The following is a 27,822-nucleotide window of genomic DNA, read 5'->3' as shown; positions in this document are numbered from 1 at the left end:
GAAAGGAACAACCGGTACCAGCCACTGCAAAAACATGCCAAATTGTAAAGACCATCGAGACTAGGAAGAAACTATAGCAACTAACGAGCAAAATAACCAACTAACATCATAATGACAGGATCAGATTCACACATAACAATATTAACGTTAAATGTAAATGGGCTAAATGCTCCAATCAAAAGACACAGACTGGCAAACTGGATAAGGAGTCAGGACCCATCAGTGTGCTGTATTCAGGAAACCCATCTCACGTGCAGAGACACACATAGACTCAAAATAAAGGGATGGAGGAAGATCTATCAAGCAACTGGAAAACAAAAAAAGGCAGGGGTTGCAATCCTAGTCTCTGATAAAATAGACTTTAAACCAACAAAGATCAAAAGAGACAAAGAAGGCCATTACATAATGGTAAAGGGATCAATTCATCAAGAAGAGCTAACTATCCTAAATATATATGCACCCAACACAGGAGCACCCAGATTCATAAAGCAAGTCCTGAGTGACCTACTAAGGGACTTAAACTCCCACACAATAATAATGGGAGATTTTAACACCCCACTGTCAGCATTAGACAGATCAACGAGACAGAAAGTTAACAAGGATATCCAGGAATTGAACTCAGCTCTACATAAAGTGGACCTAATAGACATCTACAGAACTCTCCACCCCAAGTCAACAGAATATACATTTTTTTCAGCACCACACCACACCTATTCCAAAATTGACCACATAGTTGGAAGTAAAGCTCTCCTCAGCAAATGTAAAAGAACAGAAATTATAACAAACTGTCTCTCAGACCACAGTGCAATCAAACTAGAACTCAGGATTAAGAAACTCACTCAAAACCGCTCTACTACATGGAAACTGAACAACCTGCTCCTGAATGACTATTGGGTACATAATGAAATGAAGGCAGAAATAAAGATGTTCTTTGAAACCAACGAGAACAAAGACACAACATACCAGAATCTCTGGGACACATTCAAAGCAGTGTGTAGAGGGAAATTTATAGCACTAAATGCCCACAAGAGAAAGCAGGAAAGATCCAAAATTGACTCCCTAACATCACAATTAAAAGAACTAGAAAAGCAAGAGCAAACACATTCAAAAGCTAGCAGAAGGCTAGAAATAACTAAAATCAGAGCAGAACTGAAGGAAATAGAGACACAAAAAACCCTTCAAAAAATTAATGAATCCAGGAGCTGGTTTTTTGAAAAGATCAACAAAATTGATGGACCGCTAGCAAGACTAATAAAGAAGAAAAGAGAGAAGAATCAAATAGATGCAATAAAAAACGAAAAAGGGGATATCACCACCGATCCCACAGAAATACAATCTACCATCAGAGAATACTACAAACACCTCTATGCAAATAAACTAGAAAATCTAGAAGAAATGGATAAATTCCTCGACAAATACACCCTCCCAAGACTAAACCAGGAAGAAGTTGAATCTCTGAATAGACCAATAACAGGTTCTGAAATTGTGGCAATAATCAATAGCTTACCAACCAAAAAGAGTCCAGGACCTGATGGATTCACAGCTGAATTCTACCAGAGGTACAAGGAGGAACTGGTACCATTCCTTCTGAAACTATTCCAATCGATAGAAAAAGAGGGAATCCTCCCTAACACATTTTATGAAGCCAGCATCGTCCTGATACCAAAACCTGGCAGAGACATAACCAAAAAAGAGAATTTCAGACCAATATCCTTGATGAACATTGATGCAAAAATCCTCAATAAAATACTGGCAAACCGAATCCAGCAGCACATCAAAAAGCTTATCCACCATGATCAAGTGGGCTTCATCCCTGGGATGCAAGGCTGGTTCAACATACGCAAATCAATAAATGTAATCCAGCATATAAACAGAACCAAAGACAAAAACCACATGATTATCTCAATAGATGCAGAAAAGGCCTTTGACAAAATTCAACAACCCTTCATGCTAAAAACTCTCAATAAATTAGGTATTGATGGGACGTATCTCAAAATAATAAGAGCTATCTACGACAAACCCACAGCCAATATCATACTGAATGGGCAAAAACTGGAAGCATTCCCTCTGAAAACTGGCACAAGACAGGGATGCCCTCTCTCACCGCTCCTGTTCAACATAGTGCTGGAAGTTCTGGCCAGAGCAATCAGGCAGGAGAAGGAAATAAAAGGTATTCAATTAGGAAAAGAGGAAGTCAAATTGTCCCTGTTTGCAGATGACATGATTGTATATCTAGAAAACCCCATTGTCTCAGCCCAAAATCTCCTTAAGCTGATTAGCAACTTCAGCGAAATCTCAGGATACAAAATTAATGTACAAAAATCACAAGCATTCTTGTACACCAATAACAGACAAACAGAGAGCCAAATCATGAGTGAACTCCCATTCACAATTGCTTCAAAGAGAATAAAATACCTAGGAATCCAACTTACAAGGGATGTGAAGGACCTCTTCAAGGAGAACTACAAACCACTGCTCAATGAAATAAAAGAGGATACAAACAAATGGAAGAACATTCCATGCTCATGGGTTGGAAGAATCAATATCGTGAAAATGGCCATACTGCCCAAGGTAATTTATAGATTCAATGCCATCCCCATCAAGCTACCAATGACTTTCTTCACAGAATTGGAAAAAACTACTTTAAAGTTCATATGGAACCAAAAAAGAGCCCGCATCGCCAAGTCAATCCTAAGCCAAAAGAACAAAGCTGGAGGCATCACGCTACCTGACTTCAAACTATACTACAAGGCTACAGTAACCAAAACAGCATGGTACTGGTACCACAACAGAGACATAGATCAATGGAACAGAACAGAGCCCTCAGAAATGATGCCACATAGCTACAACTATCTGATCTTTGACAAACCTGACAAAAACAAGAAATGGGGAAAGGATTCCCTATTTAATAAATGGTGCTGGGAAAACTGGCTAGCCATATGTAGAAAGCTGCAACTGGATCCCTTCCTTACACCTTATACAAAAATTAATTCAAGATGGATTAAAGACTTATATGTTAGACCTAAAACCATTAAAATCCTACAAGAAAACCTAGGCAATACCATTCAGGACATAGGCGTGGGCAAGGACTTCATGTCTAAAACACCAAAAGCAATGGCAACAAAAGCCAAAATCGACAAATGGGATCTCATTAAACTAAAGAGCTTCTGCACAGCAAAAGAAACTATCATCAGAATGAACAGGCAACCTACAGAATCGGAGAAAATTTTTGCAACCTACTCATCTGACAAAGGGCTAATATCCAGAATCTATAATGAACTCAAACAAATTTACAAGAAAAAAACAAACAACCCCATCAAAAAGTGGGCAGAGGACATGAACAGACACTTCTCAAAAGAAGACATTTATGCAGCCAGAAAACACATGAAGAAATGCTCATCATCACTGGCCATCAGAGAAATGCAAATCAAAACCACAGTGAGATACCATCTCACACCAGTTAGAATGGCCATCATTAAAAAATCAGGAAACAACAGGTGCTGGAGAGGATGTGGAGAAATAGGAACACTTTTACACTGTTGGTGGGACTGTAAACTAGTTCAACCATTGTGGAAGTCAGTGTGGCGATTCCTCAGGGATCTCGAACTAGAAATACCATTTGACCCAGCCATCCCATTACTGGGTATATACCCAAAGGACTATAAATCATGCTGCTATAAAGACACATGCACACGTATGTTTATTGCGGCACTATTCACAATAGCAAAGAGTTGGAACCAACCCAAATGTCCAACAATGATAGACTGGATTAAGAAAATGTGGCACATATACACCATGGAATACTATGCAGCCATAAAAAATGATGAGTTCGTGTCCTTTGTAGGGACATGGATGAAACTGGAAAACATCATTCTCAGTAAACTATCGCAAGGACAAAAAACCAAACACCGCATGTTCTCACTCATAGGTGGGAATTGAACAATGAGAACTCATGGACACAGGAAGGGGAACATCACACTCCGGGGACTGTTGTGGGGTGGGGGGAGGGGGGAGGGACAGCATTAGGAGATACACCTAATGCTAAATGACGAGTTAATGGGTGCAGGAAATCAACATGGCACATGGATACATATGTAACAAACCTGCACATTGTGCACATGTACCCTAAAACCCTAAAGTATAATTAAAAAAAAAAAAAAAAAAAAGAAAAATTTTGTATCAATATTCATCAGATATTGTCCTGTATTTTCTTTCTTTTTTCTTTATTTTTCTTTCTTTCTTTCTTCTTTTTCTTTTTTTCCTTTCTTTCCTTCCTTCCTTCCTTCCTTCTCTTTCTTTCTTTCTTTCTTTCTTCCTTTTCTTTCTTCCTTTCTTCCTTTCTTCCTTTCTTTCTTTCTTTCTTTTCTTTCTTCCTTTCTTTCTTTCTTTCTTTCATGTGTCCTTGTGTGATTTTGGCACCAGGGTAATATTGGCCTTATAGAATGATTTTGGAACCATTCGCTCCTCCTCTATTTATCAGAATAGTTTGAGTAAAATTGGTATTACCATTTCTTTTTTATTATTATACTTTAAGTTCTGGGTTACATGTGCAGAACATGCAGTTTTGTTACATAAGTATAGACATGCCCTGGTGGTTTGCCGCACCCGTCAACCCGTCACCTACATTAAGTATTTCTCCTAATGTTGTCCCTCTCCTACTCCCCCACCCACAGACAGGTCTCGGTGTGTGATGTTCCCCTCCCTGTGTCTATGTGTTCTTATTGTTCAACTCCCACTTAGGAAGGAGAACATGCAGTGTTTGGTATTAGCATTTCTTTAAATGTTTGGTAAAATTCAGCAGTGAAGCCGTTGGGTTCCAGGCTTTTATTTACTGATAGACATTTTGTTATGGCTTTGATCTTTTTACTTGTAATTGGTCTGTTCAGGTTTTGGATTTCTTCATGGTTCAATCTTGGTTGTATGTGTCTAGAAATTTGTCTATTTCTTCTAGATTTTCCAATTTATTGGCATATAATTGCTTGTAGTAGCCACTAATAATCCTTTGAATTCCTGCAGTATAAGTTGTAATGTCTCATTTTCATCTATGATTTTTATTTAAATCTTCTCCATTTTTTTCTTAGTCTGGCTAAAAGTTTGTCAATTTTGTTTAACTTTTCAAAATACCAACGTTTTCTTTCATTTTGTATTGTTTTCTTCATTTCGATTTGTAACGAGTATTTTGGATTAATACTAGTTACAAGTATAGGGAAAGAAGTTTATTTCCCTAAAGTGACACACTATCAATCTTTCCTATAATTTGTCATAAATTTTGCAGCTCTAAGTTATCATTTTTAATGGGAGAAATCACTGGCATAGAAATCCAGAACAAAATTCATCTCAAAATTCTTTATAATTTGTCTTTAGAACACATCAAAGTTATAGTAAATTATTTGCCTTTCTAACCTTATTTTATATATCAAATATGTGAATTTATCTGATCTCTTTATTAGTGCCTAAAAGCAAATTGTCAGTATTTGTAGAATGAGTCATCTAATCAAACAGAGAGCTTTAGGAGCAAGCATATAATGTTCTCTTCCTCCATATTCCCAACGTAAACATCATTCCATAAAGGCACTGGTTTTAAATCAGATAATCCTGGGCTAAAATTTCAGCTTTACTACTAAATCATTATATATCCTTGGACAAATTACTTAAATTATCCTCTCTAAAGTGCTTCTAATTATATCTATCATAAAGGGATGATGGAAAGATAAAATGAGATGTACCTGAGGTGCCTATCTCAGTGTTTGGCCCATTATAGGCATCCATCCTTCTTTCTTGCTTTTCCCCTCTCTCTCTTTTTTCTTTTTTTCTTTTTTTTTTTTTCTGCCTAGTAGCTAAAATCAATACCACTGCTAAGTTTATGAACATGCAGTCTCTCTTGGAGATGTAGTAAAAATAGGATGAATTCAGTATAAATAAGATTGCTTCAAATCTCACAGCAGAGACAGACTCCGTAGCTCCTCCTTGGAGCAGTTTAATCCAACTAAATCTAACAAGCACATTTCTCTGACCCACACCCTCTATTCTTTCAACATAAGTGAACATGCCTTTGCCAATAGAGTCGTTTTCCTTTCTGCACAAGCATCACCAAATATTTATTTTGTAGTAAAAATATCAGTGATCTTATTTCATATCTCAAAACCATCATCTCCACTTTAAAGTAAGAAATGCCAGTACTAAGAAATGTTTCATATTGACAAAATTGAATAAATCATAGTAGACAAATACATACCTTGGTTTAAACAATCAAATATAAAAAAGAATACAACAATTATTTGTCTTACACAAAAGGATTCTTTGCCTTATGGAAATATTTGACGCAGAGTACTTTTCAATATCAAGCTCTCCAGTGCATTGGTTTCAACTATTTTTTAAATGCAAAGAGTATGTTTGATAATTATTTAAAAGTAGAGAATAGGAGAAAATGCATATTAACTACCTTTCAGTCTCTTTTTTTGTCCTATCCATACATTTTAAATGTAATTAGAATATTAACCTTACTTTCAAAATAATTCTGTAGCTCATTTACATATATGTTTTCACAAACTTTCATTTTCTTCATGACAGCCCAAGTTCATTCAGTAAACTATTTTTATTGACACTATTGTTGGATACTTAACTAGTTTCTAAAGTTCAGAATTAGACACAGTATAATACTTTGATTTATATTTTATCCATAAAGTTCATTCAATGCATGAATTAATTTGGTTGAACCTCTTGTTAAATATGTTAAGCATTTAACTTGTTTTCAAAGTTTTAAGATTATAATTAACACTTCTATTCACATTTTTATCTATGAAGCTTTTTCCATGCACAGGATTATTTCACTTGATTATAATACCCATTGTGAAGCCACTGGGTGAAGGTGTACCAATATTTTTGAGATCCTTGACACGTATTTGCCATTTTGGTTTTCAAAAAGGAGTACCAATTTATGCCAACATCAGTAACGTATTACAGCAACTGTTTCAATCTACCCTTCTCAGCACTATTATCATTTTGTTTTAGTTTTGCTGACTTTACAGCTAAACATTTTATCTCATTTTATCATATAACTTTTATTATCAATTCACTTTTTCAATGTTCGTTAACTAGTTGTCTTTCTTATTTAGTATACTTTCTGTTCATCTGGTTCTTTGTTGAAGGCTTATTGTCCTGTTAAAGGGGAAAACTCTAGAAATTGAGCTGAAGTATAAAAATATTATTCTGACATGAAATGGATCACTTCTAGTCTTGGAAAAACCTATTAAATACCAAAATTCAAAATCTCCCTATCACCAATCCACCCTTCATGTTCATTGTCAATACCACACGTATTCTTGTTAACCCAGTCTATCAGGTCCTTCTTGCCCATCCTTCATAACATTCACTATTCTTTTACTCTATTCCTACTCTCGGGGTTAAGCAATGACAGAAGAAACATGGTAACCAAGATGTCTAGCTTCCTATGGGCCCATCAATTCTAACTACTGCTGGGCCCTGCTTAGCTGTTTTTTATTTATTTGTTTGTTTATTTATTTATTTATTTATTTATGATCTTAGCCTGTTCCCTAGCCAATTTTCAACTGACTCTGTTCAATTGTCCTCAGGGATGTTTCAAATTTCCCCTCACTCCTTGTGGGTAAGTTTTCCTCCTGCCTTATACTTTCAAATCTGACTTTCCCTAACCTTCCCAGACATTAAAATTTCTCTTTATTTTTATTCTTTTCTCCTAATTCCATCCACCCTCAGAACACCATATGCTCTTTCCAATGCTAACTTCTTCCCTGGATCACTGACTTTTCTATTTCCTCCATGACCTTTGCTTCATTTCCCAATCACCAAGGTTAGAGATCCCATGGCTAGCTTTAATCCTGCTCAGGTCTTTATAGGCACAAACAACTCATTAATTCCTAAATCCTGTAACTTTTTTTCTTTTTTGGTAGAGAGAGGCTCCTAAATCCATCTTTTCCTTTCCAAAACTTCTGTCCCATTTTAGGCCCTCTCAATCACTTTTTGATTTCATATGAATTTTAGGATTTTTTTCTATGAAGAATAATAGCGGTATTTTAATGGGAATTGCATTGAATTTGTAGATTGCTTTTGGCAGTTTGGTCATTTTAACAATATTGATTGTATCCATCCATGAGCATGGGATGTGTTTCCATTTTTGTGTTATCTAAGATTTCTTTCAGCAGTGTTTTGCAATCTTCCTTGTAGAGGTCTTTCTACTCCTTGGTTAGGTATATTCCTAAGTGGGGTTTTTTTTTTTTCAGCTAACATAAAAGGGGTTGAGTTCTTGATTTGATTCTCCACTTGGTCACTGTTGGTGTATAGAAGAGCTACTGATTTGTGTATATTAATCTTGGATCTGGAAATTTTGCTGAATTCTTTTATCAGTTCTAGGAGCTTTCTGGAGGAGTCCTTAGGGTGTTCAAGATAAATGATCATATCATCTGCAAACAGTGACCGACTGACTTCCTCTTTACCAATTTGGATGCCCTTTATTTCTTTCTCTTGTCTGATTGCAATGGCTAAGACTTCCAGTACTACGTTGAAGAGAAGTGGTGACAGTGGGCATCCGTATCTTGCTCTAGTTCTCAGTGGGAATGCTTTCAACTTTTCCCCATTCTGTATTATGTTGGCTGTGGGTTTGTCATAGGTGGCTTTTATTACATTAAGGTATGTCCTTTGTATGCCGATTTTGCTGAGAGTTTTAATCATAAAGTGATGCTGGATTTTGTTGAATGCTTTTTCTGCATCTACTGAGCTGATTACGTAATTTTTGTTTTTAATTCTGTTTATGTGGTGCATCACATTTATTGACTTGTGTATGTTAAACCATCCCTGCATCCCTGGTATGCAATCCATTTGATCATGATGGATTATCTTTTTGATATTTTGTTGGATTCAGTTAGCTAGTATTTTCTTAAGGATTTTAGCATCTATGTTCATCAAGGATATTGGTCTGTAGTTTTCTTTTTTGGTTGTGTCCTTTCCTGGTTTTGGTATTAGGGTGATGCTGGCTTCATAGAATGAGTTAGAGAGGTTTCCTTCTTTCATTATCTTGTGGAATAGAGTCCAAAACACTGGTATTAATTCTTCTTTGAAAGTCTAGTAGAATTCTGCTGCGAATCAGTCTAATCCTGGACTTTTTTGTTGGTAATTTTTAAATTACCATTTCAATCTTGATGCCTGTTATTGGTCTTTTAAATGTATCTGATTCTTTCTGATTTAAGCTAGGAAAGTGATATTTTTCCAGGAATTTATCCATTCTCTTCTAGGTTTTCTAGTTTATGTGCATAGAGGCGTTCATATTAGCCTTGAATGATCTTTTGTATTTCAGTGGTGTCAGTTACAATATTTCCTGTTTCATTTCTTAGTGAAGTTATTTGGATTTTCTTTATTCTTTTCTTGGTTAATCTTGCTAATGGTCTGTCAATTTTAATCTTTTCAAAGAACCAGCTTTTTGTTTCATTTATCTTTTGTATTTTTTTGTTTCAATTTAATTTAGTTATGTTCTGATCTTGGTTATTTCTTTCTTCTGCTGGGTTTGGGTTTGGTTTGTTCTTGTTTCTCTAGTTCTTTGAAGTGTGACCTTAGATTGTTTGTGCTCTTTCAGACTTTTTGATGTAGGCGTTCAGAGCCATAAACTTTCCTTTTAGCACCACCTTTGCTGTATCCCAGAGGTTTTGATAGGTTGTGTCATTACTGTCATTCAGTTTAAAGAATTTTTTAATTTCCATCTTGATTTTGTTTTTAACCCAATGCTCATTCAGGAGCAGGTTATTTAATTTCTATGTATTTGCATGGTTTTGAAGGTTCCTTTTGGAGTTGATTTCCAGTTTTATTCCACTGTGGTCTCAGAAAGTGCTTGATATAATATCAATTTTCTTAAATTTATAGAGGCTCATTTTATGGCCTATCATATGGTCTATGTTGGAGAAAGTGTCATGTGCCGTTGAATAGAATGTGTATTCTGCAGTTGGATAAAATGTTCTGTATATATCTGTTAAGTTCATTTGCTCCAAGGTATAGTTTAAATCCATTGTTTCTTTGTTGACTTTCTGTGTTGATGACCTGTCTAGTGCTGTCAGTGGGATATTGAATTCCCCCACTATTATTGTGCTGCTGTCTATCTCATTTCTTAGGTCTATTAGTAATTGTTTTATAAATTTCAAAGCTCCAGTGTTAGGTGCATATATGTTTAAGATTGTGATATTTTCCTGTTGGACAAGGTCTTTCACCATTATATAATGTCCCTCTTTGTCTCTTTTACCACTGTTGCATTAAAGTTTGTTTTGTCTGATATAAGAATAGTTGCCCCTGCTCTCATTTGGTGTCCATTTGCATGAAATGCCTTTTTCCACCCCTTTACTTTATGTGCCTCCTTATGTGTTAGGTGAGTCTCCTGAAGGCAGCAGATAGTTGGTTGGTGAGTTCTTATCCATTCTGCAGTTCTGTATCTTTCAAGTGAAGCATTTAAGCCATTTACATTCAGTGTTAGCATGGAAATGTGAGGTACCATTGCATTCATTGTGCTCTTTGTTGCCTGTGTACTCTAGGTTTTTTCATTGTTGTTTTTTGCTTTTGCTTTCAAGCTTGTATTTTTGTTCTATAGGTCCTGTGTGATTTATGCCTTAAAGAGGTTCTGTTTTGATGTGTTTCCAGGATTCCTTTTAAGATTTAGAGCTCCTGTAGTGGTGGCTTGATAATGGCGAATTCTCTCAGCATTTTTTTGTCTGAAAAGAGCTGAATCTTTCCTTCATATATGATGCTTAGTTTCACTGGATACAAAATTGTTGGCTGATAATAATTTTGTTTAAGGAGGCTGAAGATAGGGCCCTAATCCCTTCTAGCTTGTAAGGTTTTTGCTGAGAAATCTGCAGTTAATCTGATAGGTTTTCCTTTATAGGTTACCTAGTGCTTCTGTCTCACAGCTCTTAAGATTATTTCCTTTCTCTTAACTTTGGATAACCTGATGACAATGTGCCTAAGGGGAAGATCTTTTTGCAATGGATTTCCCAGGTGTTCTTTGTGCTTCTTGTATTTGGATGTATATATCTCTAGCTAAGCCAGGGAAGTTTTCCTTGATTATTCCCCCAAATATGTTTTCCAAGATTTTAGAATTCTCTTCTTCCTCAGGAACTCCAATTATTCTTAGGTTTGGTCGTTTAACATAATCTCAGACTTCTTGGAGGCTTTGTTTGTATTTTCTTATTCTTTTTTCTTTGTCTTTGTTGGATCGGGTTAATTCAAAGACCTTGTCTTCGAGCTCTGAATTTCTTTCTTCTACTTGTTCAATTCTATTGCTGAGACTTTCCAAAGCATTTGGTGTTTCTAAAAGTGCATCCAAAGTTTCCTGAATTTTTGATTGTTTTTTCTTTAAACTGTCTATTTCATTGAATATTTCTCCCTTTACTTCTCGTATCATTTTTTGGATTTCCTTATACTGGGCTTTGCCTTTCTCTGTTCCCTCCCTGATTAGCTTAATAACTAACCCCCTGAATTCTTTTTCAGGTAAATCAGGGATTTCTTCTTGATTTGGATCATTGCTGGTGAACTAGTGTGATTTTTTTGCAGATGTTGAAGGGCACTGTTTCATCATATTACCACTGTTGGTTTTCTGGTTCCTCCTCACTTGGGTAGGCTCTGTCAGAGGGAAGGTCTAAGGCTGAAGGTTGTTCAGATTATTTTGTCCCATGGGGTGCTCCCTTGATGTAGTACTCTCCCCCTTTTCCTATGGATGTGGCTTCCTGTGAGCCAAACTGCAGTGATTGTTGTCTCTCTTCTGGGTCTAGCTACCCAGCGAGTCTACCCAGCTCCGGGCTGGTACTGGGGGTTGTCTGCACAGAGTCTTGCAATGTGAGCCACCTATGGGTCTCTCGGCCATGCATACCAGCGCCTGGTCTGGTGGAGGAGGTGGAGGCTGCAATGGACTCCGTGAAGGTCCTAAGCTTTGGTGGTTTAATGCTCTATTTTTAGGCTGGCTGGCCAGGAGGTGGCGCTTTCCAGAAACCATCAGCTGTAGTATTGTGGAGAGGGACCGGCAGTGGGCAGGGCCCTAGAACTTCCAAGATTATATGCCTTTTGTCTTCCACTACCAGGGTGGAAAGGGAAGGACCATCAGGTGGGGGAGGGGCTGGGCATGTCTGAGCTCAGACTCTCCTCGGGTGGGTCTTGCTGTGGCTGCTGTGAGGGGTGGGGGTGAGATTCCCAGGTCGCTGGAGTTCTATACCTAGGATGGCTTCCTCTGCTGAGTCACGCAGATTGTCAGGGAAGTCCCGTAAAATCAGCAGTCATAGGCCTCACTCAACTCAGTCATAGGCACTTTTTGCTATAAAGGACTGTCTCTGACTTAATCTGAATACTTAATAAAAATGAAAATCTTACTGATTAAAAAAGTTCAGCAGCAATAAAATGACCTATAAACTGAAGGGTTGGTCTCACTTCCACCAAGTCCCCCTCCAACAGCCCCGAGTCTGTTTCCAGGTGGAGGGCAAGAGGGTCTTAAAAATTTGCCCAAGGCTATCCACCTCCCAGCTGCGAAAGAAAAGAAAAGGGTTCTTACCTTGCCTGTGAAGTCTGCAAGTGAGATTTGCACCCTCCCCCCAGTTCTGGCCAGGAGGCTTCTTGCCCTGTTCGAATTGTTACACAATTTGGCTACAGAATTCCTTCTTTCTGTGGAGTTTTAACCCCTGCTCCTCTGGCCACCCTCCCGATGGATCCCTGTGGTGCCTGGAAGAAATGAGCTGCTTGGGGACCCAGCGAGATCCCAGGGCCTTCCTGTTGCTTCTTCTACCCCTGTATTTCGCTGGGCTCTCTAACTTGACTCAGCTCCAGGTAAATTTGGAAACTTCTCCCGCAAACAGACCTTCAGTTTCTCCAGTGAGGGTGTGTTCGGGAGAGGAGGGTCTCCCTTTTTCACTTCCTCAGTTGGGGCACTCACAGTATTTGGGGTATCTCCTGAGTCCTACAGGAGCAGTCCACTTCCTTGAGAGGGTCTGTGGGTCCTCTCAGGATTGCTGGTTTGTTCTTGCAGTCTGTTTGGGGCTAAAATTCACAGTGCAAGCCTCCAGATACTGCTCTGTCTGGATTGCAGATGCTGCAATCTAGTCCTTTTACTATCTTATTTAAAGAAAAGTGCCTTACCTCACTTTTCTTATGGCTCAAATTATACAAAGCCTAAAATATAACATTTTATCCTCGGGAAAAGAAAGTTCAGCAAGAAAACCATTTCACAATGACATAAACACAGTACTAGTAAATTTTTGTTTAGTGAAAACAGACAATAACACAGCCTTTAAAAATAGGAGAGGGAATTGGAGTGCAAAGAATCTGTCTAACATACAGTTAGTTGCTAAGAACAAAACATAAAATGATAGAGCAAGAGACACGCATTTTGATTAAGGCAGTTTGCGTGAAGAACTACTATAAAAGGCAAAGGTATGTTTAAAGTTGATAGCTTGGGGACATCTCACTAGACAGACAATTTTATTGTTGCTTTCTTTATTTGGTCTCTCCTGAAAATGCTGCTACTTAAAAAATTAATTTGCGTTGGCAGGAAAAAAGCCTCAAATTTGGCGAGCAATTTAGTGACCAGTTTTGCAATGCAGATGCTCTTAATTAACTTGAATGGATGACTCTATCATTTGCTCTCACAGGAAGACAATAAGTGTTGCCAAGGAGATTACCATGAACTAAGATGCTTACTGTCGATGTAGAACCATGCAGGACAGCTGGAATAATGAAGGCTTTAAAATTGCTAAGCACTTATTTATGAGTAGGTCAATGAGAAATTTGCTCCCGTGGGCAGCTTGATGGGGAAGTCACTCTACCTACCTGCTAAACACATAGTTTATGCATTTGGTTACACACATCTTTCTGTCCTAATAGGAATTAAGTGGATGCAGAGAAGGCACTTTTTGCTATAAAGGACTGTCTCTGACTTAATCTGAATACTTAACAAAAATGAAAATCTTACTGATTAAAAAAGTTCAGCAGCAATAAAATGACCTATAAAGCAGGAAAAAAAGGGTATCATACCTTTGAACCAGGTGGGGCTGTCAAGCCTAAGAAGGCATACACTGCATTATTTTCTCTGGCTTCAAAGAAGGCATCATAGTCCTTGATGAAAAGAAGGTAAGATGAATTAGCAATATGCAACCAATTAAAAAAAGGAAATTTATTCGGCTGAGAGCAGTGGCTCATGCCTGTAATCCCAACACTTTGGGAGGCCGAGGCGGGCGGATCACCTAAGGTCGGGAGTTTGAGACCAGCCTGACCAACATGGAGAAACCCCGTCTCTACTAAAAATACAAAAATTAGCCAGGTGTGGTGGCACATGCCTGCAATCCCAGCTACTTGGAAGGCTGAGGCAGGAGAATCGCTTGAGCCTGGGAGGCAGAGGTTGCAGTGAGCCAAGATCACGCCACTGCACTCCAGCCTGGGCAACAAGAGTGGAACTCCATCTCAAAAAAAAAAAGGAGATTTATTCATAATGACCTGACTGGTCGACAGAATCATCTACCTCCTTGGGGACACACAGACTACCTTCCATAATACTAGAATTCTGGAAGGAATGAGGAGTAATGAAGAGGCAAGACTTCCAGATCTTATTTAATATAGGTTGAAACGTATGTTATTCTATGTCACAAAAACTGCAGAATGATTTATTCCACATCACATGGAATTTAAATCTGCCTGCAGCTTCCTCCACCATGCAAAACAGCCACCTATTTCCCAGTAAGAAGACGTTTATTTCTGGTCAGACACTGTTGTTTCCATTCACCATATTTCTGTTCCATTATTCATTTAGGTTGAGGTTTTCTCAGAGCCCACAGTAGACTAGATATTAGCTAGACATGCCCAAGGCCAGAAGAACAGTTAATCTTTGCTGTGTTTTGAGAAAGGCAATGAGATGTCCATGATGCATGACCAGAAGAGCAACCTAACAGCTAAGAGGTTTCAACCTGGGGAATGCAAGAGAATCTTCACATGACTAAATTTGGTTGGGATTCCTACTGTCATCTTATAAGCCACAACGCATTCTCAAAAAGTAACAAATAAACTTTCCTAAATTTGGCTGTGATGCATAATCAATGGCAAACATATTTAGAAAATGTAGCCATTGTCTACATCCAGCCTTTGAGTGGATGCAAAGGACAAATGACTACATGCAAGAGATATGACTATATATATGCAGGTTTGGAGGCAGAGGTGAAAATAATGGATAGATTTGGGGCAATCTATTACAATAAACAAGAATTTAAATTGTTTTCTTACCCCGCGATACTGGCTTTCATTGAAAATCTGAGGTGGCAGGGGGTACCCTGTGGCTGGTCGACTATTTTCAGGTACATTTTCTCTCATCCACTTCCGATTCTCTTCATTGGCTGCAATATCTTTTTCTTCAAATCCTATTTTGTTGGCTTCTAGGAAACCAAGCACATCTTGTTGTTTCTTCTTAATCTAGGACCCAAAGGACAAGAAACCGTATTTTCCAAATTCAACAAAAGTCAAATGTTTGTGAGCCGGCAGAAATGAATTCAGACAGAACAAAGACTGTGGTTTCACAGAAGTTATATGATTTTCCCTCTTTATTATTGTATTGTTAATAATGCCTCACAAGTGTATTGAAGAGCTTTTGGTCCACTGGTCCTTTTATCAAGTTGACTTTCTCTTTTTTTTTTCCATTGAGGTCAGCAAACACCATTAAGCGTCTTGCTGTGAGAACTAAAATAACAAGGGTGAGTGATTAATGCTGTCATTGTTTTTCTAATTTTTTATTTTAATAGATCTGTCTTGGATGGTTAATTCTAGATGATATTGTTAAGTTTCTCATAATTTGGTGGAAATACTGATATGAAATAGCTGGAAATACTGATATGTATAAAAACAAATGAACACTCTCTAAAAATACACATCTTATCAAAAGAAACAAAAAAAGAAAATTCTCATTATTTAATGATGTACATGCAAAACTAACTGATGCATATCAATATCCAAAAATGCAGTTAACTCCAAATTATGTGTAGTGAAAAGTTATGTTTTCTGATACTCTACAAGCCTCTCTTAGTTTCAGCCTTTCTAGAAAGTTTTTCCAAATGACACGTCTGCTTCCCATCTTAATGAGAATTGTATATGCAATAGAAATGAATCTTACCTTGACAAACCACACAAGCTTCAAGAGTCATTCAAGTCTCAATTTTCAGTGTTCAAAACAGAAACTGAAGAAGAAGATATTAGCTAATCCTACAAACTATAAAGTTTGCAATATGTCTGTCCCATTCATTAGCTCTTATCATGTGCTGCTAAGGTATCTTTTATGTGTATCATGTATTAGGTTGGTGCAAAAGTAATTGCAGTTTTGGTCATTACCTTCAATGGCAAAAACTGCAATTACCTTTGCACCAACCTAATATGTTCATCTAGATAACCAGGTAGAGATGGCATAAGTATTCTGTCTCCTTATCATAGCTAGGAGAGAGCTTTGAAAACAGTAAAATTAATACTATTCAGTTCAGTTTCTCTTCTGATATGCATTTCTTTTAGAACCTGAATTCACACATCAATGGTAATTAACTCATATTTAAAATCATAACTTAACATTTCTGAGCTCTAGGACCGTAATCAATAAGCAAGTTTCTTCATGGAATCACATTAAAAAGACACATGGAGTGTTGTCATCAAAAAATAAAGAAAAATAAATCTGTCCGCCAATGAGAATAAAAATGCAAAATAAGAAACTCACATACAGTCAAGTCCCTCTCTGGATTTACACCCCTCCATCTACCCCCACATACATGCATATATGCATAAAAGTTGTGTTTTTGTCTTTCTAAGTTGCTTGTGATTGTGATTAAATAATTTTCTCTATCATCACATAACCTCAGGAAAATAATTCTCAATTTCTCCCCATAGAAACTGAAAGTTTTCAGTGCTATTTAGATTAGAGTACTGAATGTCCCTCTTTAAAGATCAGTTAGAATCTAGCAAAACTTGCTACAAGGTAATTTTTCTAATGGGAATTCTGTTTTTTAATTGGCTTATAAAATCAAACTTTCATTCCTAAATGTAATACATGCCCTCTTTTGAACTGAGAAAAATCAATGTAAAACTCAATAAATAGGAGTGTCTAGTGGACTAATGCACTTGATTAAAGGTTCCATTAAATCAATGGTTTCAACCTCTGAGGTACAGTAGGTGGGTTCAGTCAATGTAAAGTGTGTCAAGTAATTTGTCGATAATTAGCATATTTACAAATTTGAGTAGATATAAAGATGTCCCATTAAGACTGTACTTTCAAGGCTGGGCACGATGGCTCACATCTGTAATGCCAGCATTTTGGGAGGCTGAAGCAGGAGGATTGCTTGAGCCCAGGAATTCGAGACTGGCCCGGGCAACATGTGAAAACCCCATACTTTGAGGGAACTTGCATTCCAACAGATTTTTTTTTTTTTTGAATGCGTGAAGAGACATGCTAAGAATTTTACATACATGACCCTGGCAGAATGTCATCAGTCACATTTGCACGAGCAGAGGACCTTTAAGATAAATTATTTTTTGAGGCTTTTCCTACCTTATTGAATGCTTACTTTGTTGAGAACATGACTCACTGTGCTAAGTTAAGATGGTCGCCAGGCCTGGTATCATTAGGCATGATAGTGTACCTTCACTGAAGTAATTACTCTCCAGCCATCAGTTGGAGAGTAATGACCAAGTATTTCTCCCATGCCCTGAGACTTCCTGATGACAAGTACACATACCTACTAGTGTGTTCTACATCTCCATAAAGCTGAATTGGCCATAATCACACTTTGCTAATAGGTTCTGCCATGTCAAATATGAACTTTTGTTCAGCTTTGAATCTTCAGGGAGTTAAAAAAAATTGTTTCCTAACTTGATCAAATTTTCAAGTCCAAAATTTCACATATTAAGTTTATTTCCAAGAAGGAATCTATTCCCTTAATTTTTTTTTCCAAGATAGGGTCTTGCTGTTTCACCCAGGCTGGAGTGCAGTCTCATGAGCTTGCCTCACTGCAGCTTCAAAATCCTGCACTCAAGTGGATATTTCTAATTTCTAATATATAAATAACTATTGCTTTTTTTTTTTTTTGAGATGGAGTCTAGCTCTGTCGCCCAGGCTGGAGTGCAGTGGCGTGATCTCGGCTCACTGCAAGCTCTGCCTCCCGGGTTCAAGCAATTCTTCTGCCTCAGCCTCCTGAGTAGCTGGGATTACAGGCGCACACCACCAAACCCGGCTAATTTTTGTATTTTTAGTAGAGACGGGGTTTCACCATGTTGGTCAGGCTGGTCTCGAACTCCTGACCTCATGATCCGTCCAACTAGGCCTCCCAAAGTGCTGGGATTACAGGCATGAGCCACTGCACCCGGCCAATTATTGTCTTTGTTATACACTTATAGGCACATGTTCATTATAACACACCCTTATAAGGGAGCATCTGGTGATGGTAATTTCCTAATTTTCCTAATAGGACTTAAAATAAAGGGACACAGTGAACACATGAGACTGAAAACCATATATTGCCAGAACCAAGAGGAATAGGTGTCACAAGGGTTCATTTACAAATAAAATTTAAATTTCTTCCAGGATAAAAATGACTTTGGAGTTAAAAGGCTATTGATACCCTTTTCAGCAAATAAATGCATTTGCAAGTGGACAATACATTGTCCAGGAATTTAAATATTTTTCAAACAGTAAACCACACCCCTCACCTCTACCCAAAGAATTCCAAGTCATTTCTGTCCACATGTTAGATTTTTGAGATTCAGGGTATTCTTCTCTCCAAAGACACAGAGCAGGTACATTAAACAATTGTTTCCTGGAGTAAACAGTTGTCTTCCCACAATCCTTAGCAAGCTCCCTTTCTGTCATGCTAAGGGTCAAATTTCTTTCAAAGAAAGGAGAGTGACAAAGTTTCTGCTTTAGAAGGTGTCAGTGTGAATGTTGTAAATACCAAAAAAAGATCAAAACTTCACCAATGATGCTTCAAATGGGAAAATACCCCTTTTATAAAATAAAGTGTCGACCTCCCAAAAAAAAAAAACATTTAACCAAAGTGGGAATTTTGCCTTTTTTTATGATCAACCTCTATCACACTTTCTCTACTAACAGTTAATTAACATTGACAGAAGTTCTTGACTACGATGTGCTAAAATATAAAATGATTGTCAGAAGTTATTCAACAATATTTCTTGAGTGTCTCTTAAGTGACTCTCGATGAACTTTGTTAGACTCTCTAAACTAGCTAAATAGGCGTGATCCCTTCCTAACATTACAATCTATTGGGAGAGATTAGAAATAGATATATTTAAAAGTTCAATTACAATAGCTTATTTAAATAAGAAGCTAAGACAACAATACAAGGTTGTTAGGTGAGAGGAGCCAAGAGAATGGCAACGCCAATGAGAGAAGAGAGAACAAGCATTTATTGCTATTAGCAATGCCACTTAGACTAAGCTTAATAAGGAGAGCATAAATGTTAGATTTTTAATCCTTCTATATTGCATACAATCTATAGTTCTGGTGAAAGGATGACATGCTTAATAAAATTTAATATAACTGGCCAATGGTAAAAACTGAGCTCACAAAGGTGACAGCATATTGAACTAGAACAATGAAGGTACAGTATTACAAAATAAACTTGGAAACTTTCTAAATGGATGCTCACAATTTCTCCTACAAATTATTACATATAATTGAACTCTATAAATAAATCATGGTGTGTATGTGTATTTGTCTTTTTTCAAACAGGTTATAATTTTTGACTCAGTCAACTTCCTCAAAGAGAAATTCAGATAGGGAGTCTCCCTCCATTTGGCTCCATTTATTTCAAATGCTACCCTAGGAAGGGCCACTCTTCATTTTAGAAAAGTAATGAGACTGGGCCGGGCACGGTGGCTCACGCCTGTAATCCCAGCACTTTGGGAGGCCGAGGAGGGTGGATAACGAGGTCAGGAGATCTAGACCATCCTGACTAACACGGTGAAACCCCGTCTCTACCAAAAATACAAAAAATTAGCCAGGCGTGGTGTCAGGTGCCTGAAGCCCCAGCTACCAGGAGGCTGATGCAGGAGAATGGCCTGAACCCAGGATGTGGAGCTTGCAGTGAGCCAAGATCTCGCCACTGCACTCCAGCCTGGGCGGTAGAACGAGACTCCATCTCAAAAAAAAAAAAAAAAAAGAAAAAGAAAAGAAAGAAAAGTAATGAGCCTGTCTTTGCCTAGTCTGTGTCAAATGATTTAACAGTGGAGTGGACGAGGAGTGAACAAATAGCATTTAAAGCTGCCAATTCAGTCTTTTACTAAATTACTTACAAAATACATCTAAAAGGAACATCAAATCTGAAACCCCAGTTAGTCAGTTTGGCAGTAAGTGAGTGCAGTATTGCCACTGTGTAGTCTTTCAGTAACCAAACAGATCTGTGTCTATTCTTAAATGAATATTGCCATGACTTCCTAAACCATTGTCTTCCTTTTTTTTTCTTTTTTGGAGATAGTCTCACTCTGTCACCCAGGCTGGAGTGCAGTGGCACGATCTCTGCTCACTGCAAGCTCTGCCTCCTGGGTTCATGCCATTCTCCCACCTCAGCCTCCTGAGTAGCTGGGACTACAGGCACCCGCCACCATGCCCAGCTAATTTTTTTTTTTGCATTTTTAGTAGAGACAGGGTTTCACCATGTTAACCAGGATGGTCTCAATCGCCTGACCTCATGATCCGCCCGCTTCAGCCTCCCAAAGTGCTGGGATTACAGGCATGAGCCACCATGCCCGGCCACCACTGGCTTCTTGTTGATCAATTTCAGGGTATAACCACAGCAAGATACACTTTTTTTTTCAGCTTGTCTGTTTGCAATATTTCCAAAAGTGGTTTGATCACAACCCAACATGTGAAACCTGTAATTCATATCTCTTTACCAACAAGAAACAAGTCTTGGTTAAAATGTCTAATAAGAATTTTCTTATCGTTCCTCACCTCCACCCCTGGCTCCCTAGAGTTCTCGTGACAGATGTTCCAAGATGTGGCAGCATTAAAGCATAATCTAAGATTTCCTATTTTATTCCTGCTAAAAGATAAAGAAGATCACTTCCAAGATGGCCAAAAGGAAGAGCTCTGGTCTACAACTCCCAGTGAGATTGATGCAGAAGACAGGTGATTTCTGCATTTCCAACAGAGGTGCCTGGTTCATCTCACTGGGACTGGTTGGACAGTGGGTGCAGCCCACAGAGGGCAAGCCAAAGCAGAGTGGGGTGTTGCCTCACTGGAGAAGTGCAAGGGGTCATAGGATTTCCCTTTCCTGGCCAAGCAAAGCTGTGAGTGACTGTACCTGGAGGAGCAGTACACTCCTGCCCAAATGCTGCACTTTTCCCAATGTTTTCACAACCAGCCGACCAGGAGATCCCCTCCCGTGCCTGGCTTGGTAGATCCCACACCCACGGAGCCTTGCTCACTGCTAGCGCAGCAGTCTGAGATTGAGCTGGGACATGGGATAGCTTGGTGGGAGGAGGGACGTCCGCCTTTGCTGAGGATTGAGTAGGCAGTTCCACGTTTACAATGTAAACAAAGTGGCAGGGAAGCTCGAACTGGGCGGAGCCCACCCCAGCTCAGCAAGGCCTACTGCCTCTCTAGACTCCACCTGTGGGGGCAGGGCATATCTGAACAAAAGGCGGCTGACAGCTTCTCCAGACTTAAAGTTCACTGCCTGGCAGCTCTGAAGAGAGCAGTAGTTCTCCCGGCATGGTGTTCGAGCTCCAATAACAGACAGACTGCCTCCTCAAGTGGGTCCCTGACCCCCGTGCACTCTGACTGGGAGACACCTCCCAGCAGGGGCCAACAGACACCTCATACAGGTGGGTGCCCCTGTAGGATGAAGCTTTCAGAGGAAGGATCAGGCAGCAATATGTGCTGTTCTGCAGCCTCCACTGGTGATATCAAGGCAAACAGGGTCTAGAGTGGACCTCCAGCCAACGCCAACAGACCTGCAGCTGAGGAGCCTGTCTGTTAGAAGTAAACCTAACAAACAGAAAGGAACAGCATCAACATCAACATCAACAAAAAGGACATCCACACCAAAACTCCATCCATAGATCAGCAACATCAAAGACCAAAGGTAGATAAATCCACAAAGATGGTGAGAAACCAGAGCAGAAAAGTGGAAAATCGCAAAAACCAGAACGCCTCTTCTACAAAGGAATGCAACTCCATGCCAGCAAGGGAACAAAACTGGATGGAGAATGAGTTTGACGAGTTGACAGAAATAGGATTCAGAAGGTCTGTAATAACAAACTTCTCCAAGCTAAAGGAGCATGTTTTAGCCCATCACAAGGAGGATAAAAACCTTGACAAAAGGTTAGATGAATGGCTAAGTAAAATAACCAGTGTAGAGAAGAGTTTAAATGACCAGATGGAGCTGAAAACCACAGTACAAGAACTTCGTGAAGCATACACAAGCTTCAATGGCTGATTCAATCAAGCAGAAGGAAAGGATATCACTGACTGAAGATCAAATTAATGAAATAAAGAAGACAAGATTAGAGAAAAAAGAGTAAAAAGAAATGACCAAAGCCTCCAAGAAACATAGGACTATGTGAAAAGACCAAATCTACGTCTGATTGGTGTATCTGAAAGTGACGGGGAGAATGGAACCAAGTTGGAAAACACTCTGCAGGATATTATCCAGGAGAACTTCCCCAATCTAGCAAGGCAGGCCAACATTCAAATTCAGGAAATACAGAGAACACCACAAAGATACTCCTCAAGAAGAGCAACCCCAAGACACATAATCATCAGATTCACCAAGGTTGAAATGAAGGAAAAAATGTTAAGGGCAGCCAGAGAGAAAGGTCGGCTTACCCACAAAGGGAAGCCCATCAGACTAACAGTGGATCTCTCAGCAGAAACCCTAAAAGCCAGAAGAGAGTGGGGGCCAATATTCAACATTCTTAAAGAAAATAATTTTCAATCCAGAATTTCATATCCAGCCAAACTGAGCTTCCTAAGTGAAGGAGAAATAAAATCCTTTACAGACAAGCAAATGCTGAGAGATTTTGTCACCACCAGGCCTGCCTTACAAGAGCTCCTGAAGGAATTACTAAACTTGGAAAGGAGCAACTGGTACCAACCACTGCAAAAACGTGCCAAATTCTAAAGACCACCAATGCTATGAAGAAACTGCATCAATTAACAGGTGAAATAACCAGCTAGCATCATAATGACAGGATCAAATACACACATAACAATATTAACCTTAAATGTAAATGGGCTAAATGCCCCAATTAAAAGACACAGACTGGCAAATTGGAAAAAGAATCAAGACCCATCCGTGCGCTGTATTCAGGAGACCTGTCTCACATGCAAAGACAAACATAGGCCCAAAATAAAGGGATAGAGGAAGATCTACCAAGAAAATGGAAGGCAAAAAAAGCAGGAGTTGCAATCCTGGTCTCTGATAAAACAAACTTTAAGCCAACAAAGATCAAAAGAGACAAGCCATTACATAATGGCAAAGGGCTCAATTCAACAAGAAGAGCTAACTATCCTAAACATATATTCACTCAATACAGGAGCACCCAGATTCATAAAGCAAGTTCTTACAGACCTACAAAGAGACTTAGATTCCCACATAATAATAGTGGGAGACTTTAACAACCCACTGTCAATATTAGACAGATCAATGAGACATACAATTAACAAGGATATCCAGGACTTGAACTCAGCTCTGGACCAAGAGGACCTAATAGACATCTACAGAACTCTCTACCCCAAATCAACAGAATATACATTCTTCTCAGCACCACATCGCACTTATTCTAAAATTGACCACATAATTAGAAGTAAAACACTCCTCAGCAAATGTGTTAAAAAAATCACAACAAACTGCCTCTCAGACCACAGTGCAATCAAATTAGAACTCAGGAGTAAGAATCTCACTAAACAGCACAACTACATGGAAACTGAACAACCTGCTCCTGAATGACTAATGGGTAAATAACGAATGAAGGCAGAAATAAAGATGTTCTTTGAAACCAAGGAGAACAAAGACACAATGTACTGGAATCTCTGGGACACATTTAAAGCAGTGTGTAGAGGGAAATTTATAGCATTAAATGCCCACAAGAAAAAACAGGAAAGGTCTAAAATCGAAACCATAAAATCACAATTAAAAGAACTAGAGAAGAAAGAGCAAACAAATTCAAAAGCCAGCAGAAGACAAGAAATAACTAAGATCAGAGCAGAACTGAAGGAGATAGAGACACAAAAAAACCCTTCAAAAAAAATTAGTGGATCTAGGAGCTGGTTTTTTGAAACAATCAACAAAATAGATAGATCCCTAGCAAGACTAATAAAGAAGAAAAGACAGAAGAATCAAATAGATGCAATAAAAAATGATGATAGGGATTTACCACCGATCCCACAGAAATACAAACTACCATCAGAGAATACTATAAACACCTCTACGCAAATAAACTAGAAAATCTAAAAGAAATGGACAAATTCCTGGACACATACACCCTCCCAAGGCTAAACCAGAAAGAAGTTGAATCTCTGAACAGACCAGTAACAGGATCTGAAATTGAGGCAATAATTAATAGCCTAGCACCCAAAAAAAAGTCCAGAACCAGACAGATACACAGACAAATTCTACTCGAGGTACAAAGAGGAGCTTTATTGCATGCATGGTTCCTTCTGAAACTATTCCAATCAACAGAAAAAGAGGAAATCCTACCTGACTCATTTTATGAGGCCAGCATCATCCTGACACCAAAGCCAGGCAGAGACACACACAAAAAAGAGAATTTTAGGCCGGGCGCGGTGGCTCACGCTTGTAATCCCAGCACTTTGGGAGGCCGAGGCGGGCGGATCACGAGGTCAGGAGATCGAGACCACGGTGAAACCCCATCTCTACTAAAAATACAAAAAATTAGCCGGGCGTGGTGGCGGGCGCCTGTAGTCCCAGCTAGTCGGAGAGGCTGAGGCAGGAGAATGGTGTGAACCTGGGAGGCGGAGCTTGCAGTGAGCCGAGATCGCGCCACTGCACTCCAGCCTGGGCGACAGAGCAAGACTCCATCTCAAAAAAAAAAAAAAAAGAAGAGAATTTTAGGCCAATATCCCTGATGAACATCGATGTGAAAATCCTCAATAAAATACTGGCAAACCGAATCTAGCAGCACATCAAAAAGCTTATCCACTACAATCAAGTTGGCTTCATCCCTGGGAGGCAAGGCTGGTTCAACACACACAAATCAATAAACGTAATCCATCACATAAACAGAACCAATGACAAGAAGCACATGATTATCTCGATAGATGCAGAAAAGGCCTTTGACAAGATTCAACAGCCTTTCATGCTAAAAACTCTCAATAAACTAGGTATCAATGAAACGTATCTCAACGAAATAGGAGCTATTTAGGACAAACCCACAGCCGATATCATACTGAATGGGCAATAACTGGAAGCATTCCCTTTGAAAACTGGCACAAGACAGGGATGCCCTTTCTCACCACTCCTATTCAACATTGTATTGGAAGTTCTGGCCAGGGCAATCAGACAAGAGAAAGAAATAAAGGGTATTCAAATAGGAACAGAGGAAGTCAAATTGTCTGTATGCAGATGACATGATTGTATATTTAGAAAACCCCATCATCTCAGCCCAAAATCTCCTTAAGCTGATTAGCAACTTCAGCAAAATCTCAGGATACAAAGTCAATGTGCAAAAATCGCAAGCATTCCTATACACCAATGACAGACGAACAGAGAGCCAAATCATGAGTGAACTCCCATTCACAATTGCTACTAATAGAATAAAATGCCTAGGAATCCAACTTACAAGGGATGTGAAGGGCCTCTTCAAGTAAAACTACAAAACACTCCTCAAGGAAATAAGAGAGGACACAAGCAAATGGAAAAACATTCCATGCTCACGGATAGGAAGAATCAATATCGTTAAAATGGCCTCAATGCCAAAAGCAATTTATAGATTCAATGCTATCCCCATCAAGCTACCACTGACTTTCTTCAAAGAATTGGAAAAAACTACTTCAAACTTCATATGAAACCAAAAAACAGCCCACATAGCCAAGACTGTCCTGGGCAAGAAGAACAAATCTGGAGGCATCACACTATCTGACTTCAAACTTTACTACAAGGCTATAGTAACCAAAACAGCATGGTACTGGTACCAAGACAGATATATAGACCAATGGAACAGAACAGAGCCCTCAGAAATAACACCACACACCTACCACCATCAGATCTTTGATAAATCTGACACACACAAGCAATGAGGAAAAGATTCCCTACTGAATAAATAGTGTTGGGAAAACTGGCTAGCCATATGCAAAAATCTGAAACTGTACCCGTTCCTTACACCGTGTACAAAAATCAACTCAAGATGGCTCAAAGACTTAAATGTAAGACCTAGGACCGTAAAAATCCTAGAAGAAAACCTGGGCAATACCATTCAGGACATAGGGATGGGCAAAGACTTCATGTCTAAAACACCAAAAGCAATGGCAACAAAAGCCAGAATTGACAAATGGGATCTAATTAAACTACAGAGCTTCTGCACAGCAAAAGAAACTATCATCAGAATGAACAGGCAACCTACAGAACAGGAGAAAATTTTTGCAATCTATCCATCTGACAAAGGGCTAATTAATACCCAGAATCTTCAAAGAACTTAACAAATTTACAAGAAAAAAGCAAACAACTGCATCAAAAAATGGGCAAAAGATATGAACAGACTCGTCTCAAAAGAAGACATTTATGCAGCCAACAAACATATGAAAAAATGTTATCATCACTGGTCATTATAGAAATGCAAATCAAAACCACGAGATACCATCTCATGCCGGTTAGAATGGCAATCATTAAAAAGTCAGGAAACGACAGATGCTGGAGAGGTTGTGGAAAAATAGGAACGCTTTTACTCTGTTGGTGGGAGTGTAAATTAGTTCAACCATTGTGGAAAACAGTGTGGTGATTCCTTAAGGATCTAGAACTAGAAATACCATTTGATGCAGCAATCCCATGACTGGGCATATACCCAAAGAATTATAAATCATTCTACGATAAAGACACATGCACATGTATGTTTATTGCAGCACTATTCACAATAGCAAAGACTTGGAACCAACTCAAATGTCCATCAATGATAGACTGGATTAAGAAAATGTGGCACATATACACCATGGAATACTATGCAGCCATACAAATGATGAGTTCATGTCTTTTGCAGGGACATGGATGAAGCTGGAATCCATCATTCTCAGCAAACTATCACAAGATCAGAAAACCAAACACCACATGTTCTCACTCATAAGTGGGAGTTGAACAATGAGAACACATGGAGACAGGGAGGAGATCATCACACACTGGGGCCTGTGGCGGGTGCGGGACTAGGGGAGGGATAACATGGGGAGAAATACCTAATATAGGTGACAGGTTGATGGGTGCAGCAAATCACCATGGCACGTGTATACCTAACTGTAACAACACTGCACGTTCTGCACATGTAACCCAAAACTTCAAGTATAATAAAAAAAAGAAAAAGAAAAAAAAAACAACTCTGCTCTGTTTTCTTTTTTAGTTGCGCTTCTACCACAGTCGTGCCTGCAGTACCTTTTCTAAAAACAAGTTAAGGCCTAAATAATTTCTTTTTTTTTCTCTTTTTTTTTTTATTTTTTATTATTATTATACTTTAGGTTTTAGGGTACATGTGCACAATGTGCAGGTTTGTTACATATGTATACATGTGCCATGTTGGTTTGCTGCACCCATTAACTCGTCATTTAGCATTAGGTATATCTCCTAATGC

The 27,822-nt window shown here is 38.7% G+C and overlaps 1 protein-coding gene across 1 annotated transcript in view; it reads right to left on the bottom strand.

The window, feature by feature from the left end:
- SH3BGRL (SH3 domain binding glutamate rich protein like) overlaps nucleotides 1-27,822 on the bottom strand; it is a 108,687-nt gene that overhangs the window by 12,528 nt on the left and 68,337 nt on the right. The window contains exons 2-3 of the mRNA XM_003269010.4: nucleotides 15,268-15,453; nucleotides 14,029-14,109 (exon numbers count right to left, since the gene is read on the bottom strand). Of these exons, the coding sequence (XP_003269058.1) occupies nucleotides 14,029-14,109; nucleotides 15,268-15,453 (267 nt within the window). The remainder of the gene's footprint in view (nucleotides 1-14,028; nucleotides 14,110-15,267; nucleotides 15,454-27,822) is intronic.

This window comes from Nomascus leucogenys, chromosome X (assembly GCF_006542625.1).
Source record: "Nomascus leucogenys isolate Asia chromosome X, Asia_NLE_v1, whole genome shotgun sequence".
NCBI classification, from domain to species: Eukaryota; Metazoa; Chordata; class Mammalia; order Primates; family Hylobatidae; genus Nomascus; species Nomascus leucogenys.
The sequence above is the reverse complement of the archived record's forward strand: the minus strand, read 5'-3'. Positions and strand labels throughout refer to the sequence as shown.